Here is a 15,527-nt window from a genome sequence, read left to right as displayed (position 1 = left end):
ACCTTATTGGTTGATCTGTTTCTTAATTCCCTTTTAATCTGCAATTGTTCTTTGTTTCTCTTTACTCCTGTCATTTACTTGCTAGAGAGTCCCGGTGTCTTAGTTAGTGTTCTCCCTTCTGAGACAAAATACCCGACACCCAAAGTTAAAGGAGGGAAGGTTTATTTGGCTCACAGTTTGTAGAGGTTTCAGTTCATAGTTGGCTGGATCCAAGGCAGGGTGGCTTGGCAGGGGGCATCACAGAGGAGAAATAGTTCATGGCAGGCAGAAGGCAGCAAGCAGCAAGCCATAATGGACAAGCGAGAACCGTAACCCTCTTCCTGTCCCTTATGTCTTATCCAGGGTGCCCACCCTTAGGATGAGCAGTACACAACCAGGCTGGGGCAGCCTTAATCCTAGCAACACACCACGAATCAATAGATCCTTGATCCCAGCAGCACACACCCTAGATCCAGCCACCTCCAGAAAGCCCCACCTATGACCACATGAGGCTTTGGGAGGACATCTGGATAGAAGCCATAACATCCAATGACTTGTCCTGGAAAATTTTCCACATTCTGAATTTGCCTGGTTGCATTTATGTTGGGCCCTTTAATATGTTTCTCTGTCCTCACTATTCCCTATAAATTAGGGTAGTAGAAAGCCAGTTCCATTTCTGGCGGCACAAAATGCGCATGGTAGGTGCTATGTACTTCCCATTTTATTTCACAGTAGTCACACAGCATCCTCTTTAAAAAAATACTAACAGTCAAACTCAGGGCCTCACACATGCTAGGCAGTTGATCTGCTGAGAGTAATTTTTATATAAATTGAATTTGAATAGCTTTTCATTGACTTGTTATCTTCAATTACTCTAAGTTGGACTTTTAAATTTTTATCACTGTTTAATAAACCCTTCTTAGTAACAAGAGCAAGCTAAAACTGCACATAGGAAATATTTTTGTCTGAGCTCTTGAAACAAGCTATAGTGGAGTTCCTTCTGAGGCTTGAATTAAATGTTTTTACATATGCCTCTAATGAGTCTCTGAATTTATTCCTAATTTTCCAATCAGAGACAGTACTGGCATAAAAGGGAAGCAGGTTATTGAAGAGAAGACGTAAAACTCCTCAGCATTTATTAAAATATTTTCTATTTTAAATCAAGAATGGAAAAGAGGGCACTTTTTTACCAGTTTCAGTCTAAACATCTGTACAGCGTCTGTGTGGACTATTGCAGGCCGTTGTCTTCTGCACAGAAAAATCCTAGTTTAAGCTCAGTTAACTGTACGTCTTTGAGAATCTTTAAAAGACAAAATCCATTTTCAAAATGGAAGTGAAGAATGATATATTTTGACACATACAAACATTGTTACTATTTAGTTAGCAACTCTATAGTGTAAATAGTTGCTTGGGTTTTATTGTTGAGCACATTTGTAAATTTTTGGTGTGTGTGTGTGTTAAAGACACGCTTTCTCTGTGTAGTCCAGCGCAGCCTTAATCTTGCGATGTAAACCACTTCAGTCTCCAACTCACCATCCCTGTTTCCAGCTCCTAAGTGCCGCTAAGCACATTTTTAGTGAAGACTAAACTGAAGGAAGAAGGGCCGGGGAGATAGCGCAGTGGCATAAGCACCTGCCTAGCAAGTGCAAGGTCCTGAGTTCGATTCCCGGTACCAAAAGTAAATAAATAAACAACATAATATGAAGGAAGAATTGGGAGACCTCAGTGTAAAGTTGTCCTAGTAGAGCACAGGAAAAGAGAAGGCTGTAGTGTACACTTATCCTTAGGGATGGGGGTTTATTCATCCCAGCTGGGTACGTAGTCATATTTGTCTGCAGTAAGCTCGGTTGATTTTCTTTCAGGTTGATGATTACCCAGAATTTTTGAGTTCACCAGATAGAGAAACCAACCAACACATTCGCATCATCTATTCTTCCACTGGTTTGGGAAAAAAGTGTGGGAAATCAAAGGCTGTCGGGAAGTTCCTATTTCCTTTTCATCACGCCAATGCTGGCACTAGAAAGGGTATGTAACATTTATCAGATATGTAAGTAGCTTTTTTAAATTTAATTTTTATTAGTACATGAGTTCACTCATCACATCTTAATTTGTGTTCCTTTCCCCCCTTTTGTCCTCCCTCCCAAAAGGATATGTATTATATTTCTTTTTTCAAATCAGATTTTACAGCACTCAGGAGGCTGAAGCAGGAGGGTCACTGCAAGTTCGAGACCAGCCTGCGCTACAAAGTGAGCTCAAGGCCAGCCTGAACTGCACAGCGAGACCCTGTCTCAAAAAAAAAATCAGATTTTATTAATACATTTTAGATATACATAATGATCACACTCATCATAGAGAATTTGTACCTGTACATGATAGAACTTGTTTCTTCCCCCGCTGGTTACCCTCCCTTCAACCCCTCCTCCCCTCCCCGTTTGGAAAGCTTTGTTTCCATGTTTTCCTTCTTTTCTCATTTTTTTTTACTTTTCCCTCCTTTCCTTTCCTCCTCCCTTCTCCCTTGCTCCCCTCCCCATTTGAACATTTTCCTCCTATTTTACAATACTTACTATACACTTTGGTCCTTATTTACACTTTCAGTGTCTCACACCAGAGAAACAATTCAGTATTTACACCTGTGTGTCTGATTTATTTCATTAAGAGTATGGCCTCAAGGTGCATCCATTTCCCTAGAGATGGCTTGAGCTTATCCTTCTTTGTGGCTGAGTAGTACTCCGTTGTAAAAAAAAAACCCCATCTTCTTTATCCACCCACCAGTTGATGGGCACTTGGGTTGTTTCCAAGATTTGCGTATTACAAAGTGTGCTGCTATAAGTGTGCATATATCACTGTGGTTTTAATTTTTCTGGGAAGATATCCAGCAGGGGAATGGCTGGGTCAAATGGGGACCTTTAGTCCTACTTTTTTGAGGACTTTCCCCACTGATTTTGACAGTGGTTGCACCAGTCTACACTCCCACCAACAGTGGAGAAGGGTTCCTTTTTCCCCACAGCCCCACCAGAATTTGTTACTGGTTGATTTCTTGATGATAGCCATTCTTTCTGGGCTGAGATGCAATCTCAGTGTTGTTTTAATTTGCATCTCTCGAATAACCAGTGATGCTGAGCATTTTTTCGTGTATTTATCTGCTGTTTGTATTTCTTCATCTGAGAAGTCTATATTCATCTCAGTTCCCCTTCTGTGGATTGTCTTTAAATTTGGGAGGTCTGATTGTTTTGAGTTCTTTACATGTTTTAGATCCTTTGTCTGAGGAACAGCTTGCAAGCACCTTTTCCCACACCGTGGGTTGTCTCTTCACTCTGTTGGCAGTTTCTCTTGCTGTGCAAAAGCTTTTTAATGAGATGAGATCCCAGTTGTTGACTCTTTGTGATAGTTCCCGTGCAGTCGGGGTTTTGTTTCTAAAGTCTTTGCCTACACCAGTGTCTTCAAGAGTTTTACCTAGTCTATCTTTCAGCAAGTTTAATGTTTCTGTTTTAGTATTTAGATCTTTGATCCATTTCTACTTTAGTTTAGTTCATGGGCCCAATTTTTTTTTTTCTCGTACCGGGAATTGAACTCAGGACCTTGCTCTTGCCAAGCAGGCACTGTGCTGCTGAGCTAAATCCTCAGCCTCTCATGGGTCCAATTTTAATTGTACAGTATTCTATTTCTTAAAATAACAGTTTGAAAACACTAGCTTCTTCATGAGGTGAAAAAGACTAATGTTCTTTGCACTGAGATGAGCTGATCATTCAGTTATCAGTAGCGCAGTACTTGGGCACAATTTGCAAAGAGTAAAGGGTGTATAGGAAGGAAGGGAATGAAGTAAAGAAAGGGAAGAAAGGAATGAAGGAAGAAATGATGGAGGGAGGAAAAGAAAATGAAGGCAGGCAGGAAGGGGGCAGGGAGAAGGGGGAGAAGCACAAGTGGAAGGAAGGAAAAAAGAGAGAGGCAGGGAGAACCCTTAGCCAGTGGGGGTTGTGCTAGCTAGTGTCAGAATTGAACTGAGTTGTAGGACAACTGGTCGGTGTCCAGAGAATTGAAGAATTGTTTGTTTGTTTGTTTGTTTATTTATTTATTTATTTATTGTCTTTTTGAGACAGGGTCTCGCTCTGCAGTTCAGGCTGGCACTGAGCTCACTTTGTAGCCCAGGCTGGTCTCGAACTCACAACGATCCTCCTGCCTCAGCCTCCTGAGTGCTGGGATTACAGAAGAATTGGTTTTTGTGTGGAGTAAAACTCCTACAAATTTGGTAACAGGACTGTTGTGAGGGGGAAAAAAGGTCCGATATATAGAGAGATAGGAATAAAGACAGGTAGATATAGTTATACCTGTATAACTATGAGACCTTTAAGGTACCTACCCCAGTTATTGGAAATTGGTAAAAAGCACAGAGCAAAGCATATCAGCTTTGAACTTGGCCTGGTCCAGGTTCGGATCCTGGCCCTCGCATTTCCTGGTTGTGGGACCTTCTGCAAGTCACTTAACCTATGTGACCCTTCATCTCCGTGACTGTCTTCACAGCTGTCATGGGCAGGGCTGGGTGTGCAGCTAGGAAGGCTGACTTACTGGAGCCAGCCATGAAGGCTGCGCCCTTAGCACAGAAGGAAGAGGAAAAGGTGAACACCCACGGCGGCCCATGGATAAGGCCTCTCGTCTGGCTCCAAGCAGTGTAGCTAGAGCGGCCCACGCCACCCCACTGACCTCCACTGCACGCCCCTGCCAGCCGAGTCCGTCTCCAGGCTGGTTAGACAGCTACGGAGTGTGAGAGCATTGGGTGGCGTTTGCCTCTGCACCGCCACTGGCAGGCTCCTCTCCGCGCGGCGGCACGGACCTGTTCGCAGCACTGGTCATTAGCAGGCTTATTAAATCCCTGGTGGCTCACCAGGTCCCTTGTCAGACTAATTAGGGCCTCGAACTGGTGTTGCTTCCCTTAAGTGCATATTTATCCTCGTCCACAAGCATAATTATCCTTGTTTTTATTTTTCAATATGCAGAGGAACATAAAAACACACGTTAAAAGGATGCAGAAGAAATGGAAGTTTTATGAAATTTAAATCCCCAGAAACTTTGCAAAGGATGTTAAAGCGGCAAAGAGTTTGTCTCGTGTACACGCTCATGGCTGTTGATAGAATTACACCTTCTGCCGCCTGTTCTTTACGTTCTTCCCCCAAGGTCCCCCCTGACACTTTTGTGCAAAGGCTTTTGAAACACAAAGCTGCTGCTGTCACTGGCAGCCCGAGCGCATTGCGGGATAAAGACATTCTCCTTTTCCATCTTGCTAACTGCGATGTGCTCTGTATTTCCTGCTCTCCAAGCTGTTTGTTCCCGGGGTGAGGCCTTCTGCGTCAAGGGCTCCATGTCTTCGCTCCTGGACGGTCTGCAATGTGCGGTTCTGAAGGAGGCGCTGGACGCAAGCCTGTCTCATATCCACTTAGCAGAAGTCATTAATAAAACCTTCAATGCTAACGATGATGTCATGCCCAGAGAAAGCATGGACCACAGAGCATTTAAATATAGATAATTATCAGGACTGGCTCTACATCTCTCGGGAGAAAGCCTAGGGAATATTTTTATCATGTGGCAAAGTTGTCCACACTTCAGTCACCTCCATCATCTGAACAAAGGAAGATCGCCGGGCATGGTGGTGCACACCTGTAAATCCAGCACTCAGGAGGCTGAGGCAGGAGGGTCGCTGTTGATTCAAGACCAGCCTGGGCTACAAAGTGAGCTGAAGGCCAGCCTGAACTGCATAGTGAGACCTGTCTCAAAAAGACAAAACTACATAAGTTTAAAAAAAAAAATAAAGGAAGAACAAAACTGCAAATCATTCCTAGCAAGAGTACCTAGTTTAAATCCCCAACTTTTCTAGAGGTATAGAGAAAAAGAAATTTTTCCACCTTAGTATATATGCACCTTTGTTTAGTCCACACTTGCCTTTTTTCACACTGAGATGGAGGAGGATGCTTGTTAAATTGTTAGCGTGCTTCCTATTGCTACAACAAATAAATCTGAGATAAGTCACCTGAAGAGGAAGAGCTTATTTTGGCTTACATTTTTGGACGTTTCAGTCCATGGTTAGTTGGTGCTTTTGGGCCTGTGGCAGGGCAGCACATTGTGGAGCGGAGCTCGCGGCAAAGCAAGCTGCTTACTTCATGGAGGCTAAGAGACAGAGAGACAGGAAGGGCTGGGGTCCCGGACCCCCTCAAGGGCGCACTCCCGGTGATCCAGCTTCCTCCCACTTGGCCTCACCTTTTTTGTTTGTTTCTTTGTGAAACAAGGTCTTGCTTTATAGCTCAGGCTGGCCTTGAACTCACTTTGTGGCCCACACTGACCCTGAATTTACAGCCATTCTCCTGTCTCAGCAGGTTCTTAGCTTGAAAGCATGAAAAAAAAATTAATTCTGCTTATGTTTATGTCCAGGGGAATTTGTTATAAAGATTTTGGGATCTTTTCGAGAATCCAGAAAGGAGCATAGAGGTTGAACAGTAGAAGAACAGAACCTCAGCGACCTGTTCGAGGGCCGCAGCAGCCTATGAGGGAACGCAGAGTTTCCCCGCTCTGTGTCTCAGGTCTGAATACCGCGAGTCCAGCGGAGGACACCGACTTGCCTTGCTTGAGTCAGAGGCCCGCTTCCACGCCCAGACAGTCGGTGACGGCTAGGGTAGGCGGGAGTTGGTCCAGGTGCTGTGCAGGTTGACACTCATCCAACTTGGAGAGTCCACCTTCAACACCACGTTGGCCCACAGCACTGCAGAAAACTCAGACAAAATAATCACAGATATAAAATGCTTGTGGTCACACCCAAGTAGGGAGATAAAGTAGAAGAAAAATTGAAATGAAAAATTGACGTGTGGTCTTGATTATGGTTGAAATGTCTTTCCTTTGTGCATTTTACAAAAGCATCTAGCGATGTGAGCACATTGTTAGGGTCTCTCATAAGACTTTGGAAAGAACTCATGCAAGTGAGGGGCGGTGTATCTTAAAGCATTATTCATTTCGTGGAAGTCTTCCTTCCTCCCTCCCTTCCTTCCTTCCTTCCTCCCTCCCTCCCCCCTCTCTTTCTCTCTTTCTCCTTCTCTCTTTCTCTCTCTCTCTCTCTCTCTCTCTCTCTCTCTCTCTCTCTCTCTCTCTCTGTCCCCCCCTCCCTCAGGCTAACTACAGGAAGCGGGCAGTTCTTCAAAAAAGGGAGGTGCTGGGATGTCAAAAGGACAAATGACCACTGTTTTAGTCTGTTCCTGCTGCAAAATCAGAATACCTTAGACTAGCTAATTTATACATAACAGAAGCCAGGCGTGGTGGCGCACACCTGTAATCCCAGCACTCGGGAGGCTGAGGCAGGAGGATCGTTGTGAGTTCGAGACCAGCCTGGGCTACAAAGTGAGCTCAAGGCCAGCCTGAACTGCATAGCGAGACCCTGTCTCAAAAAGACCAAAAAAACCCCCCAAAACAAATAAAAAATATATAGACAACAGAAACACACTGATCACAGTCCTGCAGCGTGGGCAGTCCAACACTAGGGTGCTGGCTGACTCTGCCTCTGGCGAGGGCTTGCTTTCTGTTTTAAAGACTGTCTTCCTGCCGCACCTTCAGATCATGGAAGGGACAGAGGCTGTGTCTCCTCATGGCAGAAGGGTAGAGGGGAAAGGCTCTAATCTCGTGTTCTAATTACTTCCCCAAAGGCTCCACTTCTTAATACTATCACATCAAATATTCGGTGCCAACACATGACTTTGGGAGGGGCACAGACTTTCAGCAGTAATGAACACTCACCTTGACTCCTCCAGCAGTCACCTGCAGGTGTAGCTGCCCTGAGAATGCTTTTATTTTCTTTTAGATCAAGTCCTGTGTTTCAAATCTCCAGGCAGTCTCTGATTTTTATAAGCAATGCTGGACTTGAGGGAGGCTGTGGTGACTCTTCTGCCTACACCAGCGCCAGGGATGTCATCAGAGACCCTCCCTGACATCGCCCGCTGAAGTGAGGGGTTTCCTTCTCCTCCACGTGCAGGTGTTTTACACTCCTCGAGACACACAAAACTGAGAGAAAAAAGCCCACAGGGCAGTTCCAAAGAACACGATTCCAACTCCACAAAAGTACACTTAAGATGTTCCATTTCCTTTTATGTAAATTTTATCTCAAAAGATACAGATACACTAAAACAAAACAAAGCAAAAACAAAAACAAGAGACTATAGCTCAACCGCACAGCGCCTGCCTGGCAAGCACAGGGTCCTGAGTTTGATTCCCAGCACCAAAAAATAAAAAAAAGCAAGAGGGAAGGAGGAGGAAAGAGAAGCCAGCAGTCCTAGGAGGAAAACAGCCAAGAGTCAGAAGATCCCAGAAGGGGCGAGGGCTGGCTTCCCTTCCTTGCTGACTGGCGGGGTTGTGCATGCTTGGCTCAGAAGCTTCCGCAGGGCAGCAGGGGAGCAGAAGAAGTACTAAGTTTCTATGGGGGGCGACCATGTGCCGCTAATCCTGACCTCTTGCAGCAGCTTTTGGAAGTGTTAAGTTTGGTTCTGGTCCAGAATATTTATTTCTCCAAATAAACAAAATACACTCACATTATAAGGAAGAGATGACAGTTTCTTGGTGTAATCTATGATCAGTTTCTTGACTTACTATAAGTCCAGCTAACCTTTATTGGATACTTACTATCAGGCATCAAGTCTGTCATTTTTATATGTTTTATATTGTTTCCCTTCACAATGTTATCTCATTTTTACAAGTTAAAATACTGAGGCTTGAGCAATAAAGTAACTTGTAAAATTCACTCAGATGGTTATTGAAAGGATCTGAACTTGAACAAATGTTATAATATCAAAGCAAAAGTTATTTTTGCTTCATCATGCTTCCTGCTTATAACTTTGTATAGCTTTCTTTTTTTTGAGACAGGGTTTCACTACAGTGTTCATCCTGGCCTTGAACTCACTATGTAGCACAGGCTGGCCTTGAACTCATAGCAATTCTCCTGCTTCAGCTTCCTGAGTGTTGGGATTACAGGCATGCATCACCAGGCCCAGCCTAGTTTATAATTTTGGACTTGCACATTTTTTTTTTTGTTTGTTTCGTTTTTTGTTGTTTGTTTCCCGGTACCAGGAATTGAACTCACAACCTTGTGCTTGCCAGGCAGGCGCTGTGCCACTGAGCTAAATCGCCAGCCTCTGGACTTGCACATTTTTGTAAGAATTTATGATCAGTTATCAAGTCAGTACCTGTGCCTACATCTTTTTCATAAATTCAATCAAATTATTTAATTAATGACCAAATAACTTTTTTGTTTTTTTTTTTTAAGTCAAGGAAGAGAATGATGCCCATGTCTTTCAGAGACGCAAGGAGCCTAGAAGCCTGAGTGAACCCTCCTTCAGGTGAGATGATTGTTTGTGGTATGGTTTTGATTTCTTAACCAAAACTCATTTTATAATGCAATCTGTTTTTCATTATGCTTTTAATCTACCAATGACTTGGGACTGACTTCTGTGTATCTCATGTATGTGATAATGAAGAACTTTCTCCTAAACTCCAATGTGGTTAGTAAAAATAATGAGATATAAATTTTCTCTTCTCCATGGAATATATAGATGTTGCAATACAAATAAATAATTGATTAAAACTGAATTCAAAAGCATTTATCAAGCTCTGGGTCTGTGTAAGGCACAGTGTTAGGCCCAGTCATGGATACAAAGTTGAGTAAGGTGTAATTCCTGTCCTTGAGAAGCTGATTCTAACCAGTGTATATAATACATGGATAAAGACAATAGAACATAAACTTGCTAAGTTTCCTACATTAGTTGGAGCAACCTGTCAAAGATATTTAACAAGGCGAAAGCTATAGTCAGTGGTGGGGACGAAGTCCAGGTGCCAAGTGGCGGTTGGTAAAGGGTGCTGCACGCGGAGATGGGGCGTCCCTGCTGGGCGGATCAGCGGAGGCTGGTCATGCCAGTCTTGTGGTGAGCAGTCCAGCGTGTCTTTTTTTTTTCTTTTCTTTTCTTTTTTTTTCCAGTACCGGGAACTGAACTCAGGACCTTGCACTTGCCAGGCAGGCGCTGTGCCGCTGAGCTAAATCCCCAGCCCAGTCCAGTGTGTCTTAACAACAGAACCTGAAAGCAAAATTGCATCTACGCTTTGGAGGGTCTTAGAAGGGCAGGTGAAGGCGAGTGATATGGTAGAAACCATTGTTACAGAGCAGGGTTCTGACAGCTGTGCTTAAAATGAATTGAGGAAAGACCAAAGACTGGTGGGAAGTAAGGAGAACCCGCACTGGGGCAGAGGTGACAGTAATAAGGCCCAAGTGGTGGACGGAGTGTACATTTCAAGGCAGAGTCCGTAAGGCTGGCAGCTGCTTAGAAAGGGGAGGGGGAGAGACCACTGCGGCTTCAAGATGGAGCACCAAACGGGGCGATTCCCTGTAAAGAAATAAGGGCCCTGAGAGGGTCAGCCCCAGCGATGGTATAGACTGGTGAAGTCTGGGGGCCTGGCGGTTCTCACGCGGGGAAGTTCATCTGGCGGTTGAAATTTCAGGCTAGACAACAGGAGAGAGGTCTGGGTATAGATTTTTAAAAGGAGGCTCCCGGGCTCCATAACTTGAGCTGTGATACTGTCACACATGCAAAGTGTCTACACATTGGGAAGACGAGGGGAGCATAGGATTCTAGGAGCTGCCGTCAAGGGATGCAGACTGTAGGCAGGCAGAAAACGAATGTGACCCTAAAAGACAAGTCATAGCTGGGGGGAAATCTATGCGTCTCAGTTAGGAAGCGTGGAGTCAAGGGAGGAGCTGGGAGGGAGAGACACCCTTCCAGGTTTCGCCCACAGCCCGCCTCTCCTGAGCAGACGCCACCTGCTGGCAGTAAGTCAGCTGCACTACTTCCGTAACCCAGTCACCTTCCACTTCACCAGGCTTTGGGGGCCGTTGGAGATCTAAGTCATAATGTTCTGGATCTGGCCCCCAAAGACTCGTGGGTATCCCTTTATACAAAATGCATCTAGTCCGTCTCCATGAGTTCCCAAAGTTTTAATAGTTCTGTCCTTGCTAAAACGTCCAAGTCCAATGTCTCCTCTGAGACTTAAGGCAAATTGTTAGCAAAAAAAATCAATGAAACGAATGACAGTGTGAACAATAAAATAAAGTTGACAGTTCTCCCTTTCTTCGACAGCCAAGCTTTTATCTTCCGCTTTTACTCTGTTCTAATTATTCCCGTATTTACATTTTGTACAAGGATTGAGATTTTCTTTTATACATCTCACATTTCTGTAACATCAGGGTAACCACTGAGCTACGTACAGAAATTCAGAAGATGACTAATTACGTAGTGAAAACACGAGGGCGTTAGGTCGAATCCAGTCACTACGTTCATGTCAAGCACTTTCCAAAGACTCAGATGGTGTGTGCTTACCTGAGGGTGTACTTTTGCGTTCTGTTCTGTTTTGTGTTTCTGTAGTGCAGGCTGGCCTTGAACTCACTATGTAGCCCAGGCTGGCCTCGAGCTTGTGATGATCCTCCCGCCTCAGCCTCCCAAGTGCTGGTATCACAGGTGTGCGCCAGCTCAGAGCCCTCTGTTTTTGTCTTGAGCAAAGAGGAATGGTGACTCCATCTGAGAACGTTCTGTTTTTACCTCAGAGAGTGGAGGGAGTGAGGTTGGTGTAACTGTTGTTCTCCTCGGGAGCGTTTCCCCCTAGGCCACAGCCATCACGGCCACCAGCCAGCACCACTCACCTGTTTCCCCTTCCTCGAGCTGAAGGAGGAAGGCAATGTAGGGTGCTCCTGAGCCGCACGCAGGGGTGGTGCGTCGCAGACAGTCGTTGAGCCTGGTGCGTGATTAAAGTCTGGCCGTTCCATTGCCACTCCGCAGGCCAGAAGAGGAGGGAGGCCCCGCTTCCCTTTCCGGGCCTTACTGTGGGAACACGGCGCCAGCCTGCCTTCCCGGAAGCTTGAGAGTTTGGCAAGGGACGGGCGTCTGCAGGGGGGTCAGGACAGCGATGGGAGACCGCGCCACCGCTGCTGTGTGTGCAAATGTGCGCACGTGCAAGGACACTGGAGCTTGACGGTCAGTGACACACACAGGTGATTAGGAAGTCAAGGCTAAGGCGCCAAAAGACAAAACTGCCACAGATTTGAACATCAAACTGGCTTTTATTTGGGGCTGGGGGGTGAGCCGGTGTTCCGCCCAGTAGAGTAGAATGAGTATCCGGTGGAGCTGAGCATAGAAGATTCGCTTCCTAAGTGCAAAACGGCTAAAGAAGGCGGAAGCAGAGCGCAGCAGACAGATCGGTCTTTCCGAAGCTGCTTTCCTTACAGGCTCACAGCCGAGGCGCGGTCCTCCGCGTGGTGAGTCGCTGAGTCTGCGGGACTGAGCACAGCGGCCCCGTTCTGCGGCTGCCTGCCGGGCCGGGGGCGGTGCCGCCCGAAACTCAGGCCTCCTGTAAGCCTTGCTCAGCAAAGGTGGTGTGATCAGAGCAGCAGAGCCAGGACTGGAATTTAGAGCTCGTCATTCTCTGCGGATTCTTAGCGTCTCCAGTCGCTGCCTTGTGCCTCGGAGGAGGGAGAGCTTGTGGGGAGGCGTCAAGAATGCGGACGGTGAAAGGGTGGGACCCAGCGCTCACCCAGAAGTTGGTGCTACTGGGACACACTAGGAAATTCGCAAGTGTGCGAATTAAAGGAAACGGCATCTAAAGAATCTCCCTTCTAATTCCCATTCGAACGTTTTCCTTTCTAGGATCTTTTATCAATGCAAAGAATAATAAGGTTAAAAACTAGAATGAGGAAGTCCTTTCAGTGAAAATCTTGGGGCTCCAGGAAGGATGGGTGCAATACTGTCGACGCAAAAAGTGCTTCTTGTGTAACATTAGTGGCTTTATTTTTAAATTTTTTTTTGTTTTTCGTTTTTGTTCCAGTACCAGGAATTGAACTCATGACTTTGCGCTTGCCAGGCAGGTGCTTTGCCGCTGAGCTAAATCCCCAGCCCCTAGTGGTTTTATTTTGAAAGCAGAAAAGCAGACTGAAGATTTGCATGCCTTATTTCTCCCAGTCACCTAATCAAGGGGTAATAGCTAGTGAGGTTAAATCACTCTTTTCTCCCCCCGCCCCATTTCTCTTTGCAGTACTGGGAATTTGACCCAGGGTTCTCATGTTGAGCTACATATGCAGCCCCCTTTTTTACGTCTTATTTTGTGACACGATCTCGCTAAGTCACTAAGTTGCCCAGGCTGGGCTCCAACTTGATCCTCCTGCTCAGGTTTTCAGAGTGCTGGGATTACTGGCCTGGCCTCTTAACAAGCATTCCATTTACGCAAAAACAGTAGCTTTCAGAATCTTAGACTGCTGCAATTGGCCCTTGGGTTCTCCTTGTTCGTTACTGTAAAATTCTGATTATCACATTTATTTATTTATTTATTTATTTTTTTCCGGTACCAGGAATCGAACTCATGACCTTGCACTTGCCAGGCAGGCGCTGTGCCGCTGAGTTAAATCCCCAGCCCCTGATTATCACGTTTAACACTGAATTCTACCTACAGGTACAACCAGGAGAGCTACAAAGCCTTCACTGACCCAACTCCCAGCAGCCCTTCTTCAGACATCAGCAAGCCGTGCCTTCAGGGCAGAGGTGCCTCTCGACCCTTACCTGTGCCCCCCCGGAGGAGCTGTCCGCCCACTCCAGCTGTTGGCAGGCCTGTCAGCTCGCCATCTGGCACAGCAAACCCGAAAGAACCGCAGGAACTTCCAGATCACAAGGGCTCCCCACGTGAAGTCGCTTGCAAGTGCGATGGGAACAGAAATGAGTTTCATGTAGGAAATTCTCTCCCAGCTTCCCCTTCGGACAGCGATTTAAACCTAGAGAAAAATGAGTCAGAGCTTCACTTGTATGTCATTTCCACAACCTCGTCTCTATTTCTGCACTTAAAAAGTTCATGGAACAATTATGTGATAGTAAGTGTCCCCACCTTAACCTGAGATGTCTTTGTTTTGGTTCCTTTTAAAGGTAAACATGCCTTCCCCCACCGCCTCCATTTTGGAAATTTTATCTTACGACTTACTACTATTGTGAAAGAAAAGATGCACTGAAGGGGTGACTTGACTTAGGCCAGAAGCTGAGCTTCTGTAGGGGCAGGGAAGGGAAGTCGTACCAGGCGGCACTTTGCATTCAGCTAGGGTGTCCTAGGCTTTTCAAAGAGTCGAGTTTCCTTCAGAAACACATTTTATCTGTAGGTTTTACCAACAGTAATTATGCCTGTGCTGTTTAGCATCTCAAATTGAACGAAAATGAAGTATGGTTGTTTTTTACCCTTTGCATGTTATGAAGATAGCTGCTAGAACGCTAAGTTACGAGGGCATATTCCAAATTAAAATTATAGATGTAAGGCAGGTATAAACATTTGGAAAGGGAAAGGGGGCAGTTTTTAAAAATTTTAGAACCATGATAAAAGGAGTAAGAAAAAAGTGCGTATTTCCCTCACTACCAAGTGCCCACTTCCCTGCTTTGATTTTTAAAGAAGAAGACAAGCTTAAGTTTGTTTTGAGTTACAAATCAGCTACCTTTCAGAAACCCCTTCTGATCTCTTAGGCCTCAACGTAAATAAAAAGTTACTTAGAGAACTTCCTGAATGCTACTTGTCTGATTTGAGGACTGAAAATAAATGGGAAATGTCAACACTAAAGATTTAAGGAAAAATTAACCCATTGGGGCATATTAACAAAAGCATTGTATAACTATGGTATGGAATATTAGGTAATCATGAAAAAGATTGCAGTAAATCTATGTATGCAGACATACAAAACTTCACATGTTAAGTGAAAGAATCAAGTTCTAGATTGATATATATGATATAATTTAGCCAGGATAATATCTATTACAAAATATGTCATAATGTATAAGTACTGCAAGTGTGTATGTTAGAATTAATGTGTCTTTTAATGCCTGACAGGATATAAAAGAACCTAATAATAGCTACTTTGAATAGTGCTAAGGAAAGAGGTGAAACAGAAAATTTTATCTTTTACTTTGTGTAATCAGGTACTGTGAGAAATCGATAAATTATTTTGAAATAAAAAGTTTAAAAATGAAAAAGTTATATTTAAAGCTTTTTGAACATTAGATAACAAAAAAAATCCCCTGGAGTGTTAGCAAATACTGGAATTAGTCGTATAAACAAATAATGTACCACGGATGGGATTAAAAATACACACACACACACACACACACACACACACACACACACACACACAGAGCAATGGCTAGAAATAGGGTTAACGGATTTCCAGTAAACAGAATTCTAACAATCCCCACTTTTTTGTTCTTTCAGGAAGCCACTCTTTTACAAGATCCCCTGTATGCTGCTGCGCTCAGTGCGGTTAGAAGTCAGAAGCCATACAGGTAAGGAGCCATGAGCTGACAGGGTCGCAGGGGGATTGTTCTCTCCTCCCTGTGCTCCTCGCTCCGTGTGGTGCCTGTGGCTGACGTCACGTCCGGCCCTCTACCTCAGCTCTCAGCCCTGAGTTTTAGCTCTGCAAACCTCAGTGTTCACTGGACAGCACCCCTTACACGCCTCGCAGGAACCTT

The 15,527-nt window shown here is 44.9% G+C and overlaps 1 protein-coding gene across 1 annotated transcript in view; it reads left to right on the top strand.

Annotated features, from left to right (window-relative positions):
- Positions 1-1,841: 1,841 nt before the first annotated feature.
- Positions 1,842-15,527, top strand: part of LOC102020531 (chromosome unknown open reading frame, human C12orf56) — a gene marked incomplete at its 5' end in the record, with an annotated part of 52,619 nt that continues 38,933 nt past the window's right edge. The window contains 4 exon segments of the mRNA XM_013520919.1: positions 1,842-2,004; positions 9,266-9,338; positions 13,486-13,897; positions 15,271-15,341. Of these exon segments, the coding sequence (XP_013376373.1) occupies positions 1,842-2,004; positions 9,266-9,338; positions 13,486-13,897; positions 15,271-15,341 (719 nt within the window).

Source organism: Chinchilla lanigera, unplaced genomic scaffold (genome assembly GCF_000276665.1).
Source record: "Chinchilla lanigera isolate Chin_1 unplaced genomic scaffold, ChiLan1.0 scaffold00057, whole genome shotgun sequence".
Lineage (NCBI taxonomy): Eukaryota > Metazoa > Chordata > Mammalia > Rodentia > Chinchillidae > Chinchilla > Chinchilla lanigera.
The sequence above is the reverse complement of the archived record's forward strand: the minus strand, read 5'-3'. Positions and strand labels throughout refer to the sequence as shown.